Source organism: Heloderma suspectum, chromosome 5 (assembly GCF_057233095.1).
Source record: "Heloderma suspectum isolate Gila_16-S chromosome 5, 16-S_ref, whole genome shotgun sequence".
NCBI classification, from domain to species: Eukaryota; Metazoa; Chordata; class Lepidosauria; order Squamata; family Helodermatidae; genus Heloderma; species Heloderma suspectum.
The window spans coordinates 127,186,648-127,214,627 of NC_139462.1; the positions used below are offsets into that span (position 1 = coordinate 127,186,648).

The window sequence follows — 27,980 nt, forward strand, 5'->3', positions numbered from 1 at the left end:
GGAAAAAGAAGTGGGAAAACATGGGAAGTTTCTGAGTGGACGCTGATGAAGTCTGAATCCCCTGTAAAATTCTGTGAATGAGGCAGACTGATGGTGCAATAGAAACCTTGTCTGGAAGCACCCTAACCTTGAGAGCAAAATTGTGTGGCTGCTGCTGTGCTGTGGCAGTTCCATGCATTTTCACCCTTGATGACACAAAGCAGACTCAGCCATGGATTCCAGCAACTTTTAACTAAGCAGAGAATCTGTATGGTGAAAAGCTGTTGTTTACTGCACCTGAGCTGTGAAAAGCCAGACTCCTTGAAATGAGGTTTTAAAAAAGGAAAGAAAGAAGTAACAAACCAACCAAGATTGTTTAGGAATAACAAAATTTGAGGGTTCTGGGAAGGAGGCAAAGAGATGTATAGCCATTTCTTTCTGTTGCTGGGATGATGGTTGGCAGTAAGTCTGTGATGGTCAAAGGAACCATCCTCTTTCATACACTGAGTTCATTGCCAGTGGATGTTCCAGTAGCCAGTGGTATATATGGCATTAAAAGGATTAGACAACTTCTCAAAATAGGAGTTTGTTAATTGGTATTATCCTGCCTCTGAACATGGATATTCCATTCTTGGATATTTCTGATTATCAAATGTCAGAGACAAACAGGGGAGAGCTAATCTCTATCATGCCTTGCATCTTATTGCCCAATGTAGAGGATGAAAGTGCTGTGCTAAATGGATCTTTGGCTTGATCCCAACAGGGTCAGTCTTAATAGATTCCACAATTGAGCCTGGCACGTGAAAGGACCAAGGGGAGACCAGTGCCAACTGGAAGACCTTACCCTTAAGGAAGGGAATTAATCTGCTTTTCCTTCTCTGCTGCAGGTGGTAGATGCCATGAAGCAGATGCAAGAGAAGAAAAATGTTGGGAAAGTTGTGTTGATCCCTGAAGCAGCACTGAAGGATGAAAGCAAGAAAGCAGAGAACTAAAGCAAAAGGCATGGGTGGATTGTTTGACCTCAGATCCCCCTGTTGGTTTTTTGGGTTGCTGTGGTTTTTTTTAGCCCCCACCCCACCTCACCCTTTGAGGGAAGTAGGAATGAACAGATCTCATTAACTGTTGTTAATGGAGTAAGTGGCCCAAAGATTGAAGAGACAAATGTTTTGTATTGTAGTCAGCTGGCTGTTTTAAAGATGATGCAAGCTTCTGCGTTTCACAAACCCTTCGTTGGGTGAAACTCAAATGATTGTACCATCTCTATAAAAGCATTGGCTGATGTAGGTAAAAAGAAGAAGATACCACATTGATCCTGCATCTCTACTTTTGTAATATCAACACTTTGCTTTCTTAAAGCATCATTTGAAAGTGGGGGTGAATGAGGCAGGTGTGTCCACTGGAATTTTCTCTGATTTCTGGAACCTTCCATTTCCTTTATTTCTAACCCACCCACAACTCCACAAAATTTCTGCCTGGGTTATTTGTCTCCGAGACCTCACCTCTTCTCACCTCTTCTCTTCTCACCCAACTCTATCCCCGGCCTTCCTCTCAATGCTTGATGACTAATAACTTTAGAGTATATAAAACTCCCATTGTTACAGTAACTATTGACAGTTTCTATAGAAACGAAGTCTCAAACCTGCCAGTTCCAGTGGGCACATTTAATAAGTGGAATGCACCAGACATTTTTGCAGCTTGGCTGTGACAGAAAAAAATGGGAGGTTGGGGAGGGAATTGTGTCTCTTTCACCCACGTCTCTTGATGCAGTAAGGCCCTTGACCCTGCCGCCTCCTGCAGCATGCAAGAGCCACATGCAACATAGGCAAACCTAACACACCTAAACCACTTAAAAACTTGCCATGGGAACTGCAGTTACGTGAAACTGCCAACAAACGAATCTCCAGGAGCCAAAACTATTACCCCCTGAGTTTATTTTGGGGAATCCTTGACTTTTTCAGTTCTAATGAGTTTATATACATAATTAATGGTGCCAAACAGCTGACTAGCCTGTAATCTCAAAATCATGCAATTGCTTGCAAAATCAGCTCTTTTGTAATGTTGATGGCATGTAATGATGAGGGGCTGGTCTGATGTTTTGTTGTGGAAACCATAAATACATTCTCAGTTTTAAGACAAGAAAAGTTCTTGGATCAGAGCTGGTTGGAAGAAGGGATACTAAGTCATTCCCTCCTACCACTCTTGCCATTTTACTTTGAGACCGAAAGTACTTGGATGTTCATATACTCCATTTCCAAGATATATCCAACAGGAACACAGTTCGTGTTTGGGACTCAGCAGTGGCTAAATATTGCCTTTATGGAGAGGTGTGTGTATTAGCAATTCTCTGCAAGAAGTGGAGAGGACAGGAGGCAGAAACTATCTCTTTTGGTTAATGGAAAGCATCTTGTCTTGGCACGGAAAATGAGCTGGCCACTTGGAGGAGGTATGCCGCCTGCCTGTGCTGCAGGCATCCTGTGCTGTGTTAGGCAGCCTGCCTATAACTGGTTCTGTCCAATCCATTCACCATTTCTATAGACTCTGATCGCTTTGTTGAAAATGCAGAGCCCTCTTTTTTCTCTTTCTGCCCTCAGTAAATCTTGCTTAGGTCCTTGATCCACAGAGCATCTCTCTATACTTAAACACCAGGGTAGATGGTCCTTAAATTGTGCCCAGCTCTGAAGTTCTTGCTTTGACCCAGATGTTGCCAAATCCATCTTGGGCCCAGCTGTGGCCTTTCTCCACATTCCAGCAAGTAGCAGGGGTCCACACAAAGTGTCAAAGGAGGCAAGGTCGTTTCCCCAGTCTCTTTCCTTGGCATTGGACAGGGGATGGAGGCGTCACACTTTGAAAATGCAAGTGCTCTAGCTGTAAACAGAGTGTTCCTTCCTTCCAAATCAGCCAACTGTTGAAACAATTGGTAGTCTAGATGTTTTAAGGCATCTTCTGTGCTACCCACATTTATAACGAACAGGTCACTACTAAGGAACTTAAGCAGTCAACATAGAGGTGTCTTGGGCTTGAAGAGCAAAAATCCAGAGGACTGTTGCAGGCAAAAGATGGAAAGAGTAAATTCTGGCACCCATTCTTCCTGCTGTGCCTCATTCCTTCTACCCCAGGATGGTTTGTCATTCTGTAGATTAGGGGTGGGCAACTTGTGGCCCTTCAGATGTGTTGGCCTATAACTCGCATCATTCCTTACCACTGGCTAAGCTGCCCAAGGCTGATGGGAGTTGTGGTCCTCCAGCTGTTTTGACTTGCAAGTTGCCCACTCCTGCTTTAGATCTTGAAGCTGTTGGATTCTGGCGCCCATCTTTTCTAGATCATTCACCTCTTGGCCTCCTCTAACCTGCCTTGTCATGCTCTTATGAAAGGTATTATGCGTTCCAGATCAGCTCATAGGATCCTAGAGCTGGCAGGGACCAAAAGGGCGCCTGCTCAGTGGCACATAGCTTGTATGCAGATGATCCCAAGTTCATTCCAGGCACTCTGTTTATAAGATACCAGGTACCAGGGCAGGACAAGACTTCTGCCTGAGCACTGCCACAGCTACTCAATGCTCTGACAGCTTCAGATATGTTCATAGGTTAGGTACATCTGGCTGGCCAGCCACTTACCCACAGATCAGTCTAATGCAAACCAAGTCACCATGGGCTACAGCTATACCAGCTGGTATACTGAAGATCTAATAGATCCAGGTGACTAACCCAACCTGAGGCTGTGATACAGTGTGTCCAGCATAACACTTTTGTCTGCTCCAATACCTGTTCTTTTGTTGTAGTAGCCTCTGGCTACTTTCTGCCCCTGTGTTCCTGCCATCTGCTCCCACTGAGCTAGGCTTCCAAGACTCACTCACCCTGCTTTTGCCAAGACACAGAATTCTACTTTCCCATCTTCAGTGTTCTTAGGCCTATAGATGTTTGCAGACTCAGGTCTGCTTGACTAGGCAGGCAAGCAATCTGGAGTTCCCAATTCTGCCTTGTGTTACGCACAACAGAAAAATAGCTCTCAGACATGCATGCCCTACTGTGGAACTCCAGGCTTCTACAAAAGGGGCGAGGGGAAGTGATGCAACACTTCATGAATCCTTTTTTCTTTTGCCTGCCTTCTTGATGCTGCTTGGTGCCTTATTCTGGATGGCATTCCAAAACATTTATAACCTCACCCTTTTAATATTGCAAGGAACAGCCTTGCCTTTAGAACTCTTATGCTGCATTGTTACTCTCCATTTTACCAGTGCCTTGTTCCAGTAAGGTCTAACTCCAGAAGCCTTTGCCAAACCTGACATGTTTAAAAGAGTGCCCCACCCCGTGGAACTAGTGTGAAACACAGTATTTATGGCCTGCATTTCACACAAGCATTGAGGAGCCTGCTCAGCATGATGCATCTCTGCACAAGCGCCATGTGTCTCCATGCCACTCCCTAAGAACATGAGCTCCCCCCAGAACCCCACATGCAGGGAGCCATTCGACATTTTCACAGTTGTGCTTAAAAGGTTTTTAATCTAATGGGCTACAGGAAGCTAATTTTAAAACCAATGTACATCTAGCTCAATGTACCTCTTTTGCATTGCCAATATGGAGAATGGGCATTTTGTTCTTAAATATCATTTCTGAAAGTGCCCACTGGATGGAGAGATGGGCCTCTCCCTGCAATGCACACTGGGAAGAGATGGGGCAAATGCCTTCTCACCCATGTACAGATGGACTTGGGGAGAAAAAAACCTCCGGAATTCTTCACATGTAGTAGCAGCAAGTGATGCCTACTTCCCTCTCTGCAAAACCCTTTTTCTTACCTTGAAGTATGAGTTCAAGTTGAATCGCTCCTCCTGAACAGAAAAGGCTTTTCCCTTTGTGCTAGAGAATTAAAACTAACTTGTCTTATTGCTACTCAGTAGCTGAAGCCCTTTTCTGCAGAAGACATCACGTTTTAAAGCACTGTAACTTGGCTTTTGTTGCCTTGCTGACTAATATTGTAGTCTTGACTTTTATAATAGCCCCTTTATTTTGTAACTTGACTACGTGTGTGTTTCAGACAACGGTTTTATGGGCCATTAGCATTAAATAAAGCCCCTTGACCTGTTTTCTAAAATGGTTTTAACTTGTTAAAACTGCATGTGCTTAACTTCAAGGACCAAAACAGGAAAAAGTTAAGATGTCATCCAAGTGTGCTTGAATCTTCTGAAATACAAAGCATGATGACAAAACAAGAATCCTTTCTTTATGGATTTTGCCAGAATATTTCAAGATAGCTGAAGTGGCATTTGAACGCAAAAGTGGTGCCATCTAGGATGATGTCTGTGGCTGATATGAAGGGCCAAAGGTTTGAACAACTTGATGGGTTTTCAAATAGAGGATACCCTTAACACCACTTGAGGCCCAAAAGAGAAACTACTTCTGAATGTGATGAGGCTACCATGAAACAATTTTACTACCTCAGTTTCATGGGTTGAAGGGTGTCCTTAGGTGGCATGAGCTAATAGCTACCCTTGTGCACAAAGTACTGTATACAGTCATTTGATTTGGCACAGCCAATACCAGCTCCCACAACCTAAGGACCCATTCAAAAAACAAGTGTATGAGAGATATGGCAAAACTGCCTAAGGGTGTTTTTTTTTCACAGTTGTGCCAAAGTTAACATCTGAATTGGACCTCAGTTGCTGGAGGTAAAACAATTTAAGGAGAGAAAATCTCAAGAAAACATTCCCAAGTGTGGCCTTACAAAAATTAAAATGTATCATTGCCTAATGCAGATTTTAACAATATTCCCAATTGTAGATAGTGTAGAATTTAGGAATATGGGGTGGGGAGAGAAAAAGAGAAGGGACACGGGGTGTAGAAGTACTCAATTTATAAAGTTAATAAACAGCATTATCCTCAAACAGATTGAGATAGCATAAGATTTAGTTCAAGTGTCCTTCAAAATTTGAACTGTTCAAGTTTCAGAATTTCATTAAACCTGATATCTGTGTGAATGTTTGTTACTCTTCTATTGATTTTTCACCTGACTGTTCTAACCAGGTTTGTAATCCAAAATAGTTAGAAAAGGAACGTTTCTCTCATTTGTCATCACTGTGTTGCTGGCATTTCAAAAATGTTCTAAACCCTATTTTGGATTGTGTTGAGCTTGGCTCACAAAAAACAAAAAGGAATATTTATACAAGGACCACTGGGAGAGATGGTAGAAGGGAAAGCTAGAGCAAAGGTGGCCAGGGCAATGCCAAAGGCAGGGGATCCCTGCCTTTGTCAAGGTAAGAAATTTTATTTGCATGTTTGTTTTGTGTGGTGTAGTTTTGAATGACAAGTGATGGGCATCCAGGCATTAAATAAGGTTAGTAGTTGTGGAGCCATATCCTTAAAGCCTGGAGTACTGCTGATAGGGTAAGGGCAATTAGCATCTGGAGGCTGGAGCATGCCGCACAGTTCCCTCGCAGCAGGTTGTGGCATGTGTCCTGTCAACTCCTCTTTGGGTAGTTCATGAGCAATTTGTGTGTTCTTATGGTTCAAGATGCTTCCTTAAATCTCTTTATGGTGTTTGAAAAGAAGCTAGCCCTCTTTTGCTTCCGCATGTGTGTGTGTGTGTGCGCGTGCACGTGCGTGCATCTGTCAAGAAAGCAAATGTGCCAATGCTGTTTACACAGATTCAGACATGGAATGCTAGTCTGCCTAATGTTACCATATGCCTTATGTGTTTTTCTGGGTGTTCATTAAAAGCATAACAAAAATTATAAAAGCGTGCGCTCTGGCATAATGGAAGTGGTCCTTTTATTATTTCTGTTTTCTGGGAACTTTCCAGAGACGGGGGGGGGGGGGGGCGCACTGGCTTGGAAGTCATCTTCTCTGCCAGTTGTGTGAAAAAAGGGCAAGTAAAACAATAATGGTACTGCACCATCTATTTGTAAAGAAAAGCTTAAAGTGTTGGGGGGTGGGTGTGGATGTGTGATTTTAAAAAGGCCCTACAGAAAAGAGGGGATTATGAAACTGTGGGTGGAGATGAGAAAAGGATAGCCTTTTCTTTATTATAATTTCACCATTTCTAGGGCTCTGCCCTTGCATTCAGAAGACATTCCAGTTTTCTAACAGTACACATTTGGCCTCTTGGTTTAAACCAGGGTTTAAGGCCAGATTAAAAGAAAAAAACAAAAAACCTGCACTGTAACCTGGAACTTGGTCTTTGAAATAGAACAGACTCTGGACAGCCCAGTTTTGAATAAAGCAGCAAAGTGAGCAAAATCACCAAGGCAAATTTATTTACAGCTTCCCCAAAGCACAAGCTGCAGAGCAAGACACAAAGTGGGAAGAGAAATGGAGAAAAGGGCTGTCCCTTATGTGCTTGCTCTCTTCCCCTCTCTCCCAGGGGAGAACAGTTCTCGCCCCAAGACTGGGAGAGGTGTCACAGCCCCAACATGTGGAAGGCCATGAGACCACCTCCCTCACAGTGTGTGACTTCAGGCATGACACAGGGTCAGATGCTCAAATGACTCACCCATCTGCTTTTCACACTTGCAGGATGATTTCTGAATGGGGGAGTCCGGCATCTCACAGGGAACGAGAATTACTACTTCCCCCCTTTGTGTGAGTCTTACTTACATCTACACCCTCCTGCTACTTCAGCCCAGTGTCTGAAGTACCCTAGAGGGGGATGTTAATTAAAGCAAACAAAAAAATACCACGTGGGGAAACTCCCTTAGAATCTTTTTGAACGTTATGAGCAATGTGATGGACTAGATAACCAAACGTCACAAGATGCCATCAAAGCAGCTCCAGCCACGCAAGCGCTACAGTCCTCTCATGCGACTCTTCCCACTCCAGAACCCACATGGGGTGTGTGTGTGGGAAGGTAGCTTCTGTAAAAGAGTCTGCGTGTCAAAATCTCTTAGCTTGGGAAGCAACCTCCCTGACAGGCCCGCTGACCCTACGGAAGATTTTTCCCAAGGGGCTGGTCACATAAGTGCCTCTAAGTGCTCTTGATGTAGCAAGAAGCTGAGAGAACAGAAATGGAAGAGCTGCACATGCAGGGAGACACAGGAAGAGAGCCCCGAAGGCAGGGTGGCTGAAGGGGGGGGGGGCATCTGATAATACAGGGGTGGGCAACCTGGGAGGTGGGGGGGGGCATTTTCATACTTCATGGGCCACACTCTGCAGGGCATCCCCATTTTTAAAAAATCAGTGGCAAAACATTCCACAGCACTAAAAGGATTAAATTTAGCTGGTGTGACTCTTAATATGACAGACTGCTAAAAACACCTGTTTTTTCTTGCCACACCAAATTTGGCCATGTGGTGGGGCTGAATACGCTGTGTGTTGTACTAATGGCTAGCTTGAGGGCCCATGAGACTAGAGAATGTCTTCTTGTCCCAGAGGAAAGAAGGGCTCTCCAAATGCCTGTAATGCCAAGCAGGGAAGGTGATGACACTGGGGCTTGGCAGGGTGGGGGGCTGCTTGGCTCCCCAGAGGCTTGGAGGGCAGGGCTTCCCCTCAGTCAATGCCGAGTTCTCTTAGCTTCAGGCTGATGCGCCGGAGGTACTGGGCATCCGGATAGCCATTTCTGTAAACAAGAAAGGAAGAATTACGCAATCCAGGGTAATGGTTTGATCTGAACCACAAAAGATTGTGCTGCTGCTGCTGCATGTGTAGTCCGACTGGATTACCCCACAAGGAACTACAAGGAACTCTAATCAGGACTAGGACTCATTTACCCACAGGTGAAACAATGCAAATGCAACTTTCTCACGGTTTCCTGAACTGAAGCTGATTTAAAATGAGGCGCAGATACCCATTGGGGCAAAACTCCTAGAAATCGGGGACATGACAAGTGACAAGTGTTTCTCTACAATGACATGAAGGGCTACTTGTTGGAGAAGCTGCTGATCTTTGTGCAAGGTGCAAGGGGAGTTAAGGTGCCTGTCCCATAAAGCTTTATGATTTTTATTCTGTGGAATGGAACATAGGGAAATAACCAACATTTCTCATATTTACTTATGTGATTTGTACCCTGCTGTTCTCCACACAAAATGCCGCTCAAAGTGGCTAACTAATAAAAACCAAGAATAAACTAAACTTAGTTCAAACAACCATAAAAAACAAATAGATTGAAATCACAATGAAAAAACACAACAAAATTGCTTTAGCAACAGCTTACCTGCCAACATCCTGCTTGAACAGAACAAGATTTTGGTGCCCCAGATTTTTTTTTTTAAACTTTGCAGTAAGGCAATCAAAATTCTCTGGCCAGTATGCATTATGTAAATTAAGCAAATCTGCATAATTTATTCTAGTGTTGGTCAGGGGAAGGAAAGGACACTGAAGCCCTACTTCTCCCACTCTACTACAGAAAATCTTGTTCAGCCGCTACCCTGGCTTCTCAGATTTCAGGAAGCACTGGGCTGGTTCGCATGCTGTGATAAGCCCCCATGAGTTAATTTGCCTGCAGGGCTCTGAAATGTGTGCTGGCTGCCATTTTGAATACACAAGCTGCAATGGGGGCATACCATGGCTTGCCATGTTGTGCAAGTGTGGGCGTTGTGGATTATTTGAAGGTCAAAGAACCCATGGGTTGTTCTAGAGTTATCTGAGGGTTAACCGTCAAATAACCCACAACTCCCACGTTCTCGCAACATGACAAGCCGTGGCATGCCCCCACCATGGCTTGCATATTAAAAATGACAGCACGCATCTTGGAGCCCTGCAGGTGAATTAACCCACGGCAGCTTATCATGACATGTAAAGCAGCCCATTGCCTACACGCTATCAACCATATCTTTGCAGCCATAAGGGATAGAAGCCTTTTTTCCAATATGAAGGCAAAGGCGCCTTCTCCTCCACTACCCCTTTCTGTGCTTTTTCTACAATCTCACAGAATGAAGGCATATACACTGTAAGGAAAACACATGCAGAAAAAACCCTCAAACAGTACACATACCAGGCAATGCCCCCTCACAAGAAAACCCCTTTAACATCCCATACAAACATGCCCAACCCCCTCAGGCAACACACTGGCACAAACACTGCCCCCCCGCCATCAAGTCCCCCTCCAACCAACACAGATAACACAAAGCAACAGACAAAGTAGCTGGCGCTGAATGGAACTGAAGGCCAAAACATCTGAACAGCCCCAAATTGGGGAAGGCTGGCCCAAGTTTTAATTTATTTTAATGTTGTTTTTAATTAGGAGGGGCAGGGCCCCAAAAGCGGTGTGTGGACATTCAGGGACACTTGCGAGCGCCACACTGGGCAGCCCAGCACTGTACTGAGGTTGGGGCACCTACCTGACCTTGCCCCCCTCCATGGAGGTCTTGTGGGGGATGGATCCCCAAGTCACCTTCTCCTCAGAGCCATCGGGTTGGATTTGGAAGACCAGACCGCGCCCAAAGGCCTCATGCAGGAGCACCACCAACCGCCGTCCTTCTGGGTTGCTGGGGAGGAAGGCCTCAAAGTGACCTCCTCGATAAGGACGCCCTGGGCGAGGATGCCCAGCCTTTGGAAGGAAGAGGGCTTTTAAACACCTGAGTAGGAGACACCAGCTGCAAGGCAATGAACAGGTCAGGAGGTGGGGGGGAGGGGAAAGGGAGGGACTGGAAGCAGGTCGATTAGAATGGGAACTCCAGAGAGCTGACCATCATCCCAGGACATTCGAGGGACAAAATGAATTCTTCAAATCAGGCAAGTTTGCATGTATATTCAATTATTCTGCCTCCTCTCATTCTGTCTGCAAGTATAATGTTTTCAAGGAACTAAGAATTTTGAACTGGGGGTGGGGAGGAAATAGAAGGCAAAGAAGATAAGGAGGTCAGATGGGGTGAAGTTCAGGGAAATATTTGTGCTGAACGAAATATCAAAATTTTACATGAGGAAAAGTTGGATTCTGTAAAGTTTTGCAAAGCATTATGCAAATAAGCAAATGTGTATATTGCATAATTTATTCTGCTTATCCTAGTCAAGGGAAGGAAGAAAAAGCTATGCAGCCCCTCAAAGCTCAGACCCAGGAAACCCTGCTCAGCCTTGCTTTTGGTTTCTGCTTTATTGCCCAGACAATCTCAAATATATTTTTGCAGGCTGAAAGGCAGTTTGATCTGCAAAACACACACCATTCTGGATTAGGACAAGGTACAGCAGCTATGGGGATGGAGAGATAGCTGTGTAAGGTAATAAAGTCATATGTACTGACCATCAGAAACTCTGCCCAGCCCCATTCTGCCTTCTGAACCTATATCATTTCCAGGTTTTTCTGCGCAATTGTAAAATACTCTACACTAAAGAGTGCTATAAAAACAATAAGCAAAAAAGCAAGAACTATGAGATCTAGATACTGGGAATCTTTTAAAAAATAGAGAGGCACAGTGTTTGACACCGGAGAATCACTATTTTCAAAAAATCAAATATATTTATTTATTGATAATACTTTTATACTGCTTACTATGTTAACATCCTTAAGTGGTTCACATTACAATTTCAAGTTCTTAAAGCTGCAAATGTGTGCCTCACAGGCTATGAGAGATGTCTGATGAAATCAGGTGGGGATAAAGGTGCCACGGAGTGCTGATAAGATGGCCCCACACAACTCCTTGCGTGGTCCTTCCCACAGAAGTAGTAGAATAAATTATGCTAAATAAGCAACTGTTTAATTTATTCATGCCGAAACATTCTGCTATTTTTGGTGTAATATCTGAATTCTGTTTGGGCAGAATCTGCAAAGTCGTGGATATAAGGGACCCTTTCCATTATCTCTGTTTTTCCTGAAATTGCCTGGTCCCTTGCTGAGAAAGAGGGACTGTGAGCAAGGCCCATCTCCAAAGCAGGGGGTCAAAGCACAGAACAGCTAAAAGCAAATGGAGCTCCTGGCAGGGCTCATAGTTTCTGCAAGAGGCACCAGTAAGCAGCTGTTGCAGAATCTAGCTAACCTATCACAAAATTATGGGAGAATTCCAGCCTGCAAATTTGTGGACAGGATGGAGTTCAGAGAGTGGACACCTGGGCACTCACTTGCTGCACCCCATCAGGAATGTCATATGTCAGTTTGAGTGTCGGATCTCGGGAATACCCAGGGAGGCTCTGTGATAAGGTTGCAGCTGCAAAAGTTCCAGCGATGACAGGGGAGGCGCAGCCATCGGGTTGGGAAATGCTACCTGTGGAGAAGCGTCTCCTGCAAAGGCTATGGCTGCTGGGGGCATGGCATGTGGCCACATGGGTGCTTTGGCACAGCTCACGTGTCCCAGCTGTGGACTCCCTCCCTGGGTTGGAAGCTCTTCGATTCAGATCTGAAGCGCCTCCTGCAGCTGGGGGGAAGTGCTTGCCTGCCACCTGCAATTGTATTGGGATGGAAATGTCCAGTGGCAGAAGAGGCAAGGGCCGTGGGGCTCTCTCTGCGTCATGGCTGCATCCCTCCTTGCCACAGTCTCTTGCAAAATGGAACCTGTCCGGCAGCCCCTGCCTGACCTCTGCAAGTGGTTTTCGTGGACGGCTCTGCTTGCTGGTGTCTGGGGTTGTGCCAAGGTTCTTGCTTTGCCATGCTTTTCGATCACTTGGGAAATTGTGCACAATTTGTGCAGGCTGGAAACCACTGGCATCTAGCAAACTCTGAACTGCGGAAGATGATTTCTCTCCAGCAAAGCCGTCTAGGCAAAGTGGGCTGTCCAGCAGTAGGGCTCTGCTGCTTTCCTTCCACTGCTGGGGGCTCCTCTGGATCTTCGTGCTTGACATCTCATCCTGAACTTCCCCTTGCTGCACATTATGAGAAAGCAGCCGCTCAGGCAGGGAAGCCCCCCTCTGGGCAGAAAAGAAGCGGAACACTTTCAGCACCCGCAACTCCACCTCGCGGGGGTAGGCAAGGCCCAGCCTGTACTTGTCTCGTCTGACAATGATGTGCTCATGGCAATCTTTCAGGTAGTTACACAGATCAGTCAGAGCCTCATCCTCAGGTCCTTCCATGGCTAGCTCAGAGTAGCTGAAGCTGTCACTGACATAATCAGGATGCAGGGTGAAGGTCTCCGCCTTTTGCGTGCCTGAAGGTCCCCCGGCATCCCTTTGGGATGTAAACAAAGTGGAGCTCAAGATTCCTTGTTTGCTGTTCTGAGGCTCCACTTCCCAACCTCTCCCCATCTGGGCTGACCCTTCCTTGCTGATCTCCTTCTGCACAGTATGGTGGATTTCTTCTTGAGCCTCCTGCTGCAAATGGTCCACACTGACCTTGGCCTCCAGTAGTGGCTCATCCATGGACTCACTGCTGCTCTGAGGCTTATGCAACAAAAAACTGCTGGACCGTCTGTGGAAAGGTCTTGGTCCTGAACGGCTGTGGTCCACAGCCCCCGTGGTGTCGAACAGGTTCATGGAACTGAAGGTGCTTGAGGCAACATGAAGAGCTAAAGACTTCTTAAGATCAAGGTTTCTCCATCCCTCATTTGGCACCGTGGCTCCAGACATGGCCATGGAGGGATCTGCCTGCAACGCTTGTGGTGCTTTCCGGAACTCCATGGGTTGCCTATCCTGGCTCTCCAATTTGGTGACAGCAGCCAAAACCTGAAGCCCACTGTCTAGAGTCAGGTGATCAACTTTTTGAAACAAGCCCCCAGGGAGTTTCCCTGTTGATGGGATATCCTGACTTGAAAAGGCATTTGAGTTGAACCTGGCAGCCAGTTTGTGTTCGGTTTTGCTGTTGGATCTTGATAAGCTCACTTTCCTTGGCACAGATTTTCCAGGGAACTCGAGCTGGGCTGGAAAAGTGCTCTGACCATGGCTAGGTGGCAAGTATGCAGGCTGGGGGACCTCTGGTTTCTGATGATCCTGCACCACTCCCCTTGCAGCAATGAAGTCTTGGACATGTTCTTTGGCTTGTGAAATCTCCACCAAGTTCCCAATGAGATAGAAATGCCCATCGTCCTCGTGACACAGCAGCTGCGGGTAGAGGCTCCGCAGCTCCCCTAGAAGCCCTCTGCCACCACCAGCCCCCAAATCTCTCTTGTTGATCTTCTCCTTCCGCAGTGTGCTTTCCAACTGCTGAGAAAGCTGAGAGATGGCCAAGTGAGCAGACACCAAGGCACTCACCCCCGCAGCCTCATCGGATGCTGCTCGCAAATACAGAGTGGTGACATCATCGTTGCTGACATCCACCACATCCACCTGGTGCCGGTGCAAAATGTTGCTGAATTCCTCAGAGCAGAATGTTTGCAGATAAAGATAAATGTCAGAGTCTATCACCAAGGAGAAGTCTTCCAGTGGCTCCAGGTGGCTCTGCCCAGAGTTTCTGATTGGTGATGAGCCCCCAGCAGTCCCCTCTTCCTCCTCCTGAGTCTTCTCCTGGCGTGAGGCCCCATCTCCGGCAGAGCTCCCTCTATTTGCTGCAGAGATGCTTCCCCTTTGCTTGCTCCTGACGCAGCTCAGCAGCTCGGAACTGAAGGCCTGCAACTCCGTGAAGGACCCTTTGACAGAGCAGGTCAGCTCCTGGGAATTAAAGTTGAAGTGTATGTCCCCATACTGCTTGTGCAAAGTGCACAGGATATCCTTCCCATTGGGGAAGCATCCATAATTAATCTTCATGTAGGCGCGTACAAAGATCTGAGGAGACAGAGTAAGACCTTGTGAGGTACATCTAGAATGGATCTGTGTCCAGGGACACTAACGGAAGCATCACCTGTGAAAAGACCCATAAAGACGTTTTGGCAGAGGGACCAAACCAGATGGTATGGAGACAGATGGAGATGGTAGGGCTACGGGGACAGAGAGGGTCTAATTTTTACATCAAAAGGAGTGTGTGGGTGACTCTTTCCCCTTGCCTTCCTTCCCTGCAGTCTCTTGCCCCAAGACACATTTCTCCCGCCCTGACTTCTGGTATCAAAGCAGGGCTGGGGGAAAAGGGAGTTGTCACTGTTTCAAATACTTATTTAAAGCAAATCTTTCTCAGAGGGAGGGCCCTGTGCTTAGTATGTGCCATGACACACCAGGAGGTCCATCCTCACCCCCGGTAGAGATCATGTTAAAGAAGCTATTCAGGATTATCTATTTTCTATCTTCCCTTAACATGCTTTTCATTAAAAATAAGTTCCAAACAGTTCCAGGAAAGCTTGCAAGACAAATAGCCTAAAGGGATTATACTGGGGTGGTGAACCTGTGTCCCTTCAGATGTTGTTGGAACACAACTCCCATCATCCCTGGCCATTGGCTGTACTGGCTGAGGTTGATAGGAGTTTGCATCCAACAATATCTGGAGGGCCACAGGTTCCTCACCTCTGGATGAGTTGAGGAGCCTGGACGAAGAGAAGCAACCGAGGCTTTCAACCTGCAATTCCAAGGCCCACCTGTTGGGCTATACCAGGGGACAGCAGAAAACTACAGGCCTGTGATGCTGGGAGCTCAGACTCCAACCACACCCCATACGTGACACAGGAACTTAAAGCACTTGCCTGTGTTAAGAACTCAAGTGTTAATACGCTGCCCCAACCCACAAGGAAAACAAAAAACCAAACCACATGATAAACCTAAAAGCGTCTGCGCCAAGCAGTTTTTACAGAACAGCACAGCATGCAGATCACTTGGCTGGAATTTGAACTCACCAATGTTACACTTTATCCCTCAAGTTTCTGCTTAGAGCTACGAGAGCCATCAGCAAAACAGCTTAGAAACTTCCCACAAGGAGGAATTTTTGCAAAGGAAGTAGCGACAAAGTGCCCCATGATCTCCTGATGAGGAAACCAGCTCAAAGTGGGCTAGATGAAACAACAATCCGGTGGATCCACAGTGGGCTACAGAATCGGACTCAAAGAGTGCTTATCAGTGGGACCTTCTCAGATTGGGGAGAGGTAACGAGTGGGGTACCGCAGGGCTCAGTCCCGGGCCCAGTGCTCTTCAACATTTTTATTAATGACTTGGAGGAGGAGGTGCAGGGAATGCTGATCCCATTTGCAGATGACACAAAAATGGGTGGGATAGCTAATACCCTGGAAGACAGAAACAAAATGATCTTGATAGGCTGGAGTGCTGGGCAGAAAACAACAGAATGACATTTAATAGGGATCAATGCCAAGTTCTGCACCTAGAAAAAAGAAACCAAATGCAGTTACAAGACAGGGGATACTTGGCTGAAGAATACTACAAATGAGAAGGATCTTGGAATTGTTGTAGATCACAAGCTGAGCCAACAATGCGATGTGGCTGCAAAAAAGGCAAATGCTATTTGGGGCTACATTAATAGAAGTATAGCTTCTAAATCCCATGAAGTACTAGTTCCCCTCTACTCAGCACTGGTTAGGCCTCATCTCGAGTACTGTGTCCAGTTGTGGGCACCACACTTTAAGAGGGATGCAGACAAATTGGAGAGGGTTCAGAGGAGGGCAAAGAAGATGATCGAGGGAGTCTGTTTCCTGCCTTCCAGCTGAGCAGAGCAGAGCAGAGGAAGCTGCTCCAGCTGGTCCAGGGACTACAGAAGCAAGCAAGCTCCCAGACAGCGAGCGACCAGAGTGAGTGAACAGGGGGAGCAAACAGGAGTTGGCCAGGGGAGTTCGGCAGGGGACGTCAAGGGGGAGGCCCCTAACATTTTTTTTTAATTATTTTTCTTGTAACACACACTTGCACACCAGTGGAACTCTGCTTTTAACCTTGAGTGAGCAGAGGACCAAGCACATGCTAGTCTAGAACAATCACAAAGCTCGACACAAAAAGGGAAAAGAGGCTATGGAAGGACAAGACTCTCCAGTGGTGGTGACCTGCAAGGTGTGTGCAATGCTTGTTTTCTTGCCTGAGAACAACATGGCCTACACCTGCAACAAGTGCAAGTTGACCATGCTGCTGGAAGAAAAAGTAAGAGGACTGGAGCGGCAACTGTTGACCCTCCGGGGAATAAGAGTACACGAAGCGTTCTTGGACAGAATGGTGGAACTACAGCAGCAAAGTGAAGACCAGAAGCTTAAAGAGCAACAGCAAGCTGAGGCAGAAGAAGAAAATGCTGAGGTGAGGAAAAATGACGTAGAGGATACTCCTTGGAAAAGGGTGACAGTTAGTAGCGGAAGTACTAGACCCCACTCTGCACCAGTGGAAGCAGTGGAGCTATGGAACCGATTCCAGGTACTTGAGGATGAGACTGGAGGACAGCCTGCAGAGGAAGAATCACAGGGGAACCTGCATGAGAGTGAGCAAGGGGCTGAAGGTCAGCTAGGCAGAGGCGAAGAAACCCAGGCCTACAACAAGAAGAAGAGTAGAAGTAGAGGAAACGCCTTGCTGCGTGGGATTGAAATCCAAGTATGTCACGAAGACCCGTGGACTCGCCAGGTGTGTTGTCTCCCGGGAGGACAGATTAGAGACGTGACTGAGAGGTTGCCTGCACTCATAAAGCCCACTGACAGGTATCCCTTTCTTCTCATCCATGTGGGAACAAATGATACCGCCAAGTGGAGCTACAAAGAAATCATGTCAGACTTTGAAGCTTTGGGAAGGAACCTCAAGAACTTTGGGGCCCAGATAGTTTTCTCATCCACCCTTCCAGTAGTTAGAAGAGGGATAGAAAGGGAAAGAAAAATACTCCGGGTGAACGACTGGCTGTGAAGGTGGTGCTGACAAGAGAGATTTGGATTCTGGGACCACGGACTATACTTCCTGGAAGATGGACTGTTGGCAAGGGACAGGTTGCATCTCACAAAGGATGCGAAGAATGTGTTTGGCCACAGCATGAAGAACTTCATCAGGAGGGCTTTAAAATGAATCCTACGGGGAAGGGAGATGTAATGTTGGGGGTAACAACGGATGAAGGCTCATGCACCGCAATGGAGAGAACAGCTCTAATAGCACCCAATCATAGTCTTCAGACACATGTAGGAAGAAAGCCAGACTATGAAGCACATGTTCTTCGATGTCTATATATTAATGCCCAGAGTATGGGAAACAAACAGAACGAACCTGAACTCTTAATACAAGAGGGAAATTATGACTTGATAGGTGTAACTGAAACTTCGTGGGATGACTCCCATGACTCAAATACAGCAATTGAAGGATATAACTTGTTCAAAAAGAACAGGAAGAACAGAAAGGGAGGTGGCGTTGCACTATATTTGAAAAATACATATCTCTGCACAGAAATACAGGAGGATGAGCTTTGTAGCCCCATCGAGAGCATCTGGGTGCAAAAGAATAAAATGGAGCAAAGAATAAAAGGAACCTGGTGGTCGGAATCTACTACCGGCCACCCAATCCAGGAGAAGATGAGGATGAAACTTTTGAAAAGCAAATAGCCAATGTTTCAAGGAAGCATGATGTAGTAGTAATGGGGGACTTCAATTTCCCCGATATTTGCTGGGAGACAAATTCTGCAAATCATGGCCTCTCCAAGAAATTCCTGACTTGTGTGGTCGATAATTTCCTCCTACAGAAAGTAGAGGAAGGAACTAGAGGTTCGGCTATCCTTGACTTGATCCTAACAAACAAAGATGACTTAGTGGATCAAGTAGCAGTTACAGGAACTCTGGGGGAAAGCGACCATGTTGTACTTGAGTTCATGGTTCTAAGGGAAGCAAAAGCTGAGTGTAGCCAAACGTGTACCTTGGATTTTAGGAAAGCTGATTTTAATAAACTCAGAACAATGATCAGGAAGGTCCCATGGCAAGCGATGCTAACGAGAAAAGGAGTCCAAGATGGGTGGGAGCTTTTAAAAAAGGAAATTCTCACAGCACAATTACAAACAATTCCAACAAGAAGAAAAGGTGGAAGGCAACAGAAGAAGCCAATGTGGCTTCACAAAAAGCTTAGAGATGACCTGAAAACAAAAAAGACACATATAGGAAGGGGAAGGAAGGACAAGCTACAAAGGAAGATTACAGGCATGTAGCACAGAATTGCAGGGATGGTGTCAGGAAGGCTAAAGCTGAGAACGAGCTGAGGTTAGTGAGAGAGGCTAAAAGCAACAAAAAGGCTTTCTTCAGCTACATGCATAGTAAAAGACGGAGGAAAGAAATGGTGGTTCAGCTATTAAATAAGGATGGCAAAATGATAACAGATGACAAAAAAAAAGGCAGAAGTGCTCAATTCCTACTTTGGCTCAGTCTTCTCCCAAAAGAGGGTCTATGACCCCCCTGGCAAAGGCGAAGTACAGGCTGAAGGGGCAGGATTGCAGCTTGAGATCGATAGGCATATGGTCAAGGAACACCTAATTACTTTGAATTAGTTCAGATCTCCAGGGCCAGATGAACTGCATCTTAGAGTAAGAAAGGAACTGGCAGAAGAACTCTCAGAACCACTGTCTATTCTCTTTGAGAAATCATGGAGGAAATGCCAGATGACTGGAGCAGGGCTAATCTTGTCCCTATCTTCAAAAAGGGTAAAAAGGAGGAACCTGGGAACTACAGACCAGTCATCAATCCCTGGGAAAATTCTGGAGCAGATTATAAAGCAATCCAACTATAAAAAGGTAAAGGTGTCCCCAACCAGTCGTGTCCGACTCTAGGGTGCGGTGCTCTTCCCCGTTTCTAAGCCGAAGAGCCAGCGCTGTCCGAAGACGCTTCCGTGGTCATGTGGCCGGCATGACTGAACACCGAGGTGCACAGAATGCTGTTACCTTTCCCGCCGAGGCGGTACCTATTTATCTACTTGCAATTTCTTGCTTTCGAACTGCTAGGTTGGCAGAAGCTGGGACTGAAGACGGGAGCTCACTCCATCACGCAGCACTCGGGTCTCGAACTGCTGACCTGCCAACCTTCCAGTCTGCAGTTCAGCGTCTTAACCACTAAGCCACCGCAGCCCTTAATCCATCTATAGGCATAATGAAAACAAGGCAGTGATAACTCGAAGCCAACATGGATTTGTCAAGAACAAATCCTGCCAGACAATTTTTGATCAGGTCACCTCCCTTGTGGACTGTGGGAATGCTGCAGACATAATATACCTCAACTTCAGCAAAGCTTTCGACAAAGTGCCCCATGATCTCCTGATGAGCAAACTAGCTCAAAGTGGCTAGATGAAAAAACGATCCGGTGGATCCACAGTTGGCTACAGAATCGGACTCAAAGAGTGCTTATCAATGGGATCTTCTCAAACTGGGGAGAGGTAATGAGCGGCGTACCACACCAAACAGTCCCGGGCCCAGTGCTCTTCCACATTTTTATTAATGACTTGGAGGAGGAGGTGCAGGGAATGCTGATCATATTTGCAGATGACACAAAATTGGGCGGGATAGCTAATACTTTGGAAGACAGAAACAAAATTCAAAGTGATCTGGATAGACTGGAGTGCTGGGCAGAAAACAACAGAATGACATTTAATAGGGATAAATGCCATTCCACACCTAGGAAAAAGAAACCAAATGCACAGTTACAAGATGGGGGATATGTGGCTCAACAACACTACAAGCGAGAAGGATCCTGGAATTGTTGTCAACCACAAGCTGAGTATGAGCCAACAACGTGATGTGGCTGGAAAAAAGGCAAACGCTCTTTTGGGCTGCATTAATAGCTTCCAAATCCTAGGAAGAACTAATTCCCCTCTACTCAGCGTTGATTAGGCCTCATCTGGAGAACTGTGTCCAGTTCTGGGTACCACATTTTAAGAAGGATGCAGACAAACTGGAGAGGGTTCAGAGGAGGGCAACAAGGATGATCAGGGGACTGGAAACAAAGCCCTATGAAGAGAGACTGAAACTACTGGGCATGTTTAGGCTTGAGAAGAGAAGACTGAGGGGAGATAGGATAGCACTCTTCAAGTACTTGAAAGGTTGTCACAGAGAGGAAGGCCAGGATCTCTTCTCCATCATCCCAGAGTGCAGCACACGGAATAATGGGCTCAAGCGCCAGGAAGCCAGATTCCAGCTGAAGATCAGGAAAAACTCCCTCACTGTTAAAGCAATGTGACAATGGAACAAATGACCTAGGGAGGTGGTGGGCTCTCCCACACTGGAGGTATTCACGACGAGGCTGGACGGCCATCTGTCAGGGATGCTTTGACTTGGATTCTTTCATTGAGCAGCGGTTGGACGTGATGGTCTTGTAGGCCCCTTCCAACCCTACTATTCTATGATTTTAGAGGGAAATTAAATTCCTTGCTTTCCATGCCTTGTTGTGGCTGAAACTCAGGACCAACAGATGGGTGGTGGTGGTGGAAGTTAACCTGCAATTATGTAGCCACTAAACAGGAATCCAGCAGTGTAACCCTTGAGGGTATATGATTCTGAGTATGGTTTCCATAGTAAAAGTATACAGAAGCTAGAATCAGGGGTTTCTGTCACTCCCTGTTCACACTAAATGGATTCAACCAAACACATTATGTCGCTGTTAAGAAAATGTCTTTTCCTTCACAATGTACACATTTCAGACTTAAAACCCAATTCATAAAATTCACTGGAATGAATTCCAGAGCCCAGCTAGTATCTTCACGCTACCTTACTCTAGGGCCAAACAACACGTTACATTATTCAGGATTTTTTAAATGTATGCTTCAACTGACCACTTTTAAGTTGAAGAAAAAGCATCCACTGGCCCCCTCTTCAGAACATACGTGTGTGTGTGCGCGTGCGGCACGATTTATGCATCAATATTCATGCATTAAAAGATCTCGGTATGATCTACCTTCCCATTGTGCAGAGCATATGTGATCATGTTCAGAATGCATTGAGTGACTTCCTACAAAGTCCTATGACGCTGGAGTGCTTCCAGACAAGGCTTTTATTGCACCATTGCCCTGCTTCATTCACACAATTTTACCGAGGGTCAAGATGTTGTCTTCTTCTACTCATTACCGTCCCATGTTTTTCCACCACTTCTTCCACCCTTTTTCTTACCACAGAAAATCCAGGAAGGAGCAAAGACATCATAGTGCACAATGCCTTCTCACTGGCAGTGCTAGGAGCCTTCTTTCTGTAAAAATGGACAGAGTCTCCAAGCTAACATTGAGCTCCTCAGCTGGCAGAAAATGTAAACACAAACCTGTCCCTCCAAAACAGCATTCAAGGGCACAGGCCAGCTAGCATAGCAGATCCTCAGAACTAGAAGCTCTTCTCCATAATCCTGGATGCGTAGGACCCAACTGCAGTTACACAGCAGCACTGGAAATGTCCTCTGCCTGTGCTTAGACGCACTGCAAGTGACAGTATTTTCAATCATGAAGATAATATACTTGTGAAAGTGATGTTTTCTTGCCACTCTGTGGCTAGAGCTGCTTACAGCAGGCTACATTCACCTGTGCATTCTTAAAGATGAATACAATTGTTCAAGTTATTTATAATCCATAACATTTGTGTCCTGACCGTCCTGCAAGAAGCTCAGGGTAGTTTACAGGAGGGTGTCCCATTTTAACCTCAGAAAAGACCCTGTGAGGCAGATTAGGCAGAGATATCATGACTGGGCCAAGGCAGGGCATCCAGTTAGCTTCATGGCTCAGCAGGGATTAAAATCCAGGTCTCCATAGTCCGTGGTCAATTCGACACTGGCACTCTAACTGACAGGTCTGGCTGCTGACACTTTTTAAAGCCATTTCACACATGGCATTAAAAACACATTGTGCATATCCCATGCCTGTAATGCAAATATGAAATCTACAGTGCCCAGAATATACATTTGCTTTAAAAAGTTGTTGTTCTGCTTTCTATCTCATATTAACAATAATCACATATGCACACAACCGGCTGGAGAGAGGCTCAGCCCCAAGTTCTTCCCACTTAGATCCTAAAAATGTGAGGAAGGCAGTTCTGTGTCCACTTCAAATGCTGCAAGGGCCTCCACACTGTGTGCAGATATTTTTTTTAAGTTGCCAGACCCATTATTAACTGTGTTCTTTTTGCACATTTATACCCCATAACTGAAAGTAATTCATTGCTCAGCCAAAGTCTCACAACTGACCCTGTCAAAACTGCCCTTGCTCCCTAACCCCAAACGGCATATCTGACATTAGATGTTAGTGCAATCCTATACATACCTACTCAAAAGGAAGTCCCATTGGGATCAGTGGGGCTTTCTTCCCAGTAAATGGGCACAGGATTTCAGCATAAATAATGATAACTAATTCAGCAAGCCAAGCCCAGAGAAAAAGGCACTTGTCGCTGCAAGAGCTCCTCTTCTGCTGGTCCTCTTCCACAGCTGTTACACTTCAGCACCAGCTTTGCAAAGTGTGGGAGTGCAAGTCCAATCATAATCATAACAGTACTGTTCACAATATTTCTGAAATGGTTGGGCAGTGTAAGGCAAGGGGCTATCTTTTTCCTAAGCTCACAGTATAGCATCTGTAGTGACAGAAAATGGATTTCCTTGCAACAGGAGGTTTGGGGTGGGTTCTTAATGCACAACTTCAGTTTTCTTTTGTGCCATGTATACATAAGGATCCATCTAACAGGTCCAGTTCCCCCAAATCCTAGTAGCATGCCATTCTACCTGTTACCTCATTGGGGTTCAATTCAGTTGGGTACGCAGTCACTTCCAAAGGGTAGTTTTTCCCATTGACAGACAAGACATGCTTTTCGGCCGTCAGTACCTGTTGAACCACTGAATGAGAAGAAAAAAACAAGCAATTGACTGACTGAGAAAAAAAAGCAATCAAGAGGCGTCAGCAGCAAACCCCACTCTTAAAGATGTTGGAAGCAGAACAAAATCTTGTCACAGCTTCTCTCTACACGGTCCTTTCAGTATTTGGATTCTCACTCAAATTCTTGGCTTACCAGAATTCTCAACTCAAAACTCACATTTCAACATTCTGATTGAGAAATGTAATATTTGAGTTTGTGCAAATTTTTCATTTCTGGAGCAGATTTTAGCTTGCAGGTATGTTATTGGTAAGAGAGGAAAAAGAGCAAATTGCTCTGGTTTGAACAAAAAGACTTGAATTTCAGGCCCCCAACAAGTAGGCTTGGGAATTAGTATCAACTTTCTCTGTACTCTTAACACCAAATATTCCCTGTATTCATGGCAACTTTCAATCCCCTTTTTGTTGTTAAGAAAAGTAAAGCCATTTAATGATTTGGGTTGTAAATTTCTCAAAACCTCCAGTAATATTCCAGCAAGGAGTTTCAATTTTAGAGGGGAAACAATACATTCCAAATTTTCTAATATGGAATAGAATTTTCACATTGCAAAACCTGAACTGTGAAAAAAATAATGAGCTCTTTCTATGGCAAGAGTAGGCAACTTGTGGCCCTCCAGATCATTCGGCCTACAACGCCCATCATCCCTCAACCACTGGCTATGTTGGCTAGGTCTGATGAAAGTTGTAGGCCAAAATGTCTGGAGGGCCAAAAGTTGCCCACCCTGATCTATGGCATTGTGGGGGGCGGGGGCAGCAATGTTTATTCCAGTCCCCAAATGGAATAGGTAGATACCGCTACTGACAATCAGTACAAGCATAGATTCCCTTCTCTCTGCAGCCATGAGCTCCCACTCCCCTCACATGCACACACCATCACCGTGACACCAAATAACTTTGCTGCTTGTCTAATGACCTGTTGCATCCTCAAAGGTGATCACAGCATAGTCTGGGGACTCTGGTGCAAATTCAATGTTGACAATTTCTCCACCACCATTGCGCGCTCGCAGAAAATGGATCGTCAGCTTGTCGGCCACCCGCTCTGGTGGCAAGTCTGCGGGGTATCCGCGGACACAAACAGTACAGCAGGTGGACATACTGTCAAATCTGGAAGGGAAGTCTTTGCATGAAGAGAAGGTCTAACATCTTTGCAAGCGACCCACAAATTATCAGCTCCCAACTACAGGAAGAACTTCTGTTCCTATTGCACATGTGAACGGCCCACTCCCATCTACCTAAAACTCTGGACCAATGGTTTCTGCTGGATCATAGTATTTCCTCGAGATATTCTCAGATTACCTATTTCTTTATGTTGGGAAACAAACAGGTAATTTGAGAAAATGGAAGTATTTGGAACATTTTCTTAACTAGCCATACTCAAAAGTTCGATATACTTGAGGCGCAAACATAATACATACTATGGATTTCTTGTACCACATTATCACACCAGTGAAAAAAAATCATGACTTGTGTAAAGATTCGCAGCTGGGAAATTAATATATTTAAATCCTTGTTGCATAAGAGATAGTATTTCTCAGCACAGTTTCTTTTCAACTTTTTTCGGAAATGAAATTTCAAATTTCGACTCACCAGGCTGTAAAGGCCACATTCGTTCCCCATCCCCTCCACGTGCTCCCCCTCCCCCCGGGCAGCTTCTCTTCTGGCCAGGCCTCCTCACATTCTCCCTGTGTGTCTCAGGGGAAGCCAACAAATGAGCTCCCAGAGCCAGCCCACCCCATCTGTTGGGCTGACTCCCCCACCCACATGAATAATGCAGCAGTGAAGACCTTGCCCTGCATAATGTGGGTGAGGGGCCATTCCATCAACTCCCTCAAAAGCCTTGCTATCCCAGCACAGTGCTGGGACTGACTCTCTGCTCTTGAATTATTCACTAGAGATCAAATTAACATGCAAAGAGGTACTTGTGCATGCTATGAATATTCATGAAGCCCCAGGGCTTAAAAAAAGTCTCATTAAGCCTAGGAGAAATGTAATGAAATTGGAGGAAGGGGACATGAGTGTACAAGTGCACGCACACATGCTCACACACTCCTGGGAAATGCTGGAACAGGCAAGGTCAGGGGAACTGGAGGGTGGCAAGGACTGGTGTTAAGGAACAAGCGGGGAAAAGGCACTGTTTTTCTGGAAGGACAGGAGTGACCTGTCCTTCATCTTTTAGTTAAGTCTCCAAACCTCTTTTCCCAATTATGTGAACCTTCACAGTACCACAGCACCACCCTGGAGACCCAGTTCTGGGACAAGATTTCAAAGCAAGGCTAAATGAAGCGAGAGTAAAGCGTTCGAGCCAGTTTTGCAAGATGGGGCCGCAACAGCTTCATTCACCATGGGTGCTCTGGCTTCACATGCACTCCACAACTTGCCTGCAGAACTCATCGTCAGAAGGTTTGGAGACAGCCAACAGCGCAACAAGGGGCCCTGTAAGAATAGCAACTACAAAGCAAGTCCTTTAAATTTGGGCCCCCGCATATTTACTACATTTCTATACCGCCCAATAGCTGAAGCTCTCATATGAAATGAAATGGGGTGCTAGCCTACTCTTTTTAGTTTACTCAATACATATTTTACTTAAAAATAAAAACTGAGCAACTTAAATACCACTGAGCTCCAACTTTGTCGTTGGATGAGTTGCTGTGAAGTCATGTTCATGAACACTGTAACTGCTCTGGGAGAAAATTGTAACAATAGAAAAATCACAAACAGCAATGTTTTAGAGAGAACTGTGAAATTTCAGCAATGCATTCATGAAGCACAGGAATGTACCTAACATAGTTTCCCCAGGAGCCTTAGAGCAGATTGGAGCAGCCTTTCCTTTCGCCACCTTTTCATGCAATTAGGGTGGCGACAAAGGGGAAAAGAAACAATGGACAAAAGAAAGGGGGGAGGTACATATTTATTTTAGACTGATACATCTTGGACCCAAACCAGTAGGATTCAAAACATATTGCGCTACATACAGAAGGGGGCAAGCTGTGGCCCACCAGCTGTTTTGTCCCACAACTCCCACCAGCCCTAACAAGCATATGGAATGATGAGGGCTGATGGGAGCTGTAGGCCAAACAATCTGGAGGGCCACAACTTGCCTACCCCTGCTCTTCTCTCATTTACCCCATTGTTTCTTTTTCCCATTTTTGCTTGTCTGTTTTGGAGTTCCCTATTTGTTTTTCCTCATACAGTTAGGGCTCTGCCATGAGCTCACTGGGTCGCTTTAGGCAAGCCACTTTCTATCAGCCTCGGTGCCCCCATCCACAATGTGGGAGTTAATAATGCCCACAATAATAATAATTTATAATTATTAATAATTATTTATTATTAATTAGTAGTAATAATAATACTGCACAGGATTCTTTTAAGGATTAAAACTCGATCATGCAAATGAACACTTGAAAACACTGCACCATACGCGTTGCCGCCGCCGCCGCCGCCGCCGCCGCCGGTTTAAAGAAGGCCGTCAGCGGGGAGGCCGGGCGGGCGTCTCCGCTTCAACAGCAACGTGAAGGTGTTAAAAGGGGGAGACGGGACATCAGGTGAAGATCAGCGGTGCTTGAAGCCATTGCTACAGACCTCACAAATGCCCCCCCCCCCGCGCTTCTTAACGTGTAGGGCATGTCCCACGCATCACGCATTGCAAGCTTGCAAGCATCGCACTGCATTTGCAGCTACCCCGATGCGTAGGGGCCGGGTGGTGAGGGCATCAAAGCGCTTTGGCTTACAAGGGTCAGAGCCTGGCTTGCCGAAGAAGAGCCCCCCCTCTAATCTGGGGGTGCAGGAAGCAGACGAGAGGGGAGGAGCCGCGCCTGGAGCGGTGGCGAAGATTTCAGCGCGCTGAAGATCGGTAGAATTCTGGGGGCGGGGGGGCAGCCCGAGAAGGGGGGCGAGCGATTCCGAGGGGGGCGGCCGGGGCGGGGGGGGCAGAAGCACGTACCTGCAATAGGGTCGGCAATGGCAACAACAGCGACAGCGGAGAAAGGAAAGCGAAACCCCCGCCCAGAACCGCCCTCTTCGCGAAAGGAAAGGCCGGAAGGGTGCCCGCGCCTCTCGCAGCCCGAGGGCCCCCGCCGCCCGCGCCGGGTCCGAGTTAACGGGCCCTCGCAGCAGCAGTTAGGGCGCGGCCGCGCCTCCCCGCGGGCCCCCGGCTTCCGCCTGTTGGCAACAGTGCTGGGCTAGATGGGCCTTGGGCCGATCCAGCAGGGGGATGGTTCCCTCCTAACAGAAACCGAGCTCGAGCGGGCTTTGGCCCTGGAAGGCCGCGGTGCCCATTGCTTTACTGAAGGCCCTTCAGCTTCTGATGGGGTTCTTAAATGGATTGCAGGAGCCACGGAGAAGAGCACGGCGGTTCCTACCAACCTTTAGGGAAAGCATACCTTCCGTCATCAACCTTATAAAAATTAGGAAGAAAGTAGAACAAGGAGCCATGAAATCAAACAGGGACGCTCATGATTCCATATGATTTTCAAAGGGGAGACCCCCCCCACACCACCATCCAATCACAGAGTACATCTGCCTCCATGG

General features: G+C 46.2%; 2 protein-coding genes across 4 annotated transcripts in view; one reads left to right on the forward strand and one right to left on the reverse strand.

Annotated features, from left to right (window-relative positions):
- Positions 1–5,950, forward strand: part of VAT1 (vesicle amine transport 1) — a 42,063-nt gene extending 36,113 nt beyond the window's left edge. Inside the window, exon 6 of the mRNA XM_084857304.1 lies at positions 867–5,950. Within this exon, the coding sequence (XP_084713430.1) occupies positions 867–971 (105 nt within the window). The 3' untranslated portion in view covers positions 972–5,950. The remainder of the gene's footprint in view (positions 1–866) is intronic.
- On the reverse strand, positions 5,810–27,602 carry LOC146344413 (uncharacterized). Of its 3 annotated transcripts, none has more exons than XM_084857298.1 (6): positions 27,394–27,602; positions 24,367–24,557; positions 23,313–23,416; positions 11,958–14,525; positions 10,244–10,452; positions 5,810–8,523 (listed from the first exon to the last, which is right to left on the reverse strand). In XM_084857298.1, exons 2-6 carry the CDS (start codon positions 24,545–24,547, stop codon positions 8,454–8,456), a joined length of 3,132 nt encoding a protein of 1,043 aa, XP_084713424.1. In that variant the 5' UTR covers positions 24,548–24,557; positions 27,394–27,602; the 3' UTR covers positions 5,810–8,453. The 3 variants fall into 3 exon arrangements, with proteins under 3 accessions (XP_084713424.1, XP_084713425.1, XP_084713426.1); XM_084857299.1 differs by lacking the exon at positions 27,394–27,602 and adding an exon at positions 25,832–25,910; XM_084857300.1 differs by lacking the exon at positions 5,810–8,523 and having other exon boundaries at positions 10,311–10,498.
- Positions 27,603–27,980: the final 378 nt, after the last annotated feature.

What these genes read in the sequence shown, in the direction of transcription:
- LOC146344413 (XM_084857298.1), bottom strand. Translation starts at nt 24,547, where the DNA reads ATGTCCACCTGCTGTACTGTTTGTGTCCGCGGATACCCCGCAGACTTG. An exon ending in CACCTTTGAGGATGCAACAG is followed by an intron (nt 23,417 to 24,366) that starts GTCATTAGACAA and finishes CTTCTCATTCAG; the next exon opens with TGGTTCAACAGGTACTGACG. An exon ending in ATGGAGGGGGGCAAGGTCAG is followed by an intron (nt 8,524 to 10,243) that starts GTAGGTGCCCCA and finishes TCTTGTTTACAG; the next exon opens with AAATGGCTATCCGGATGCCC.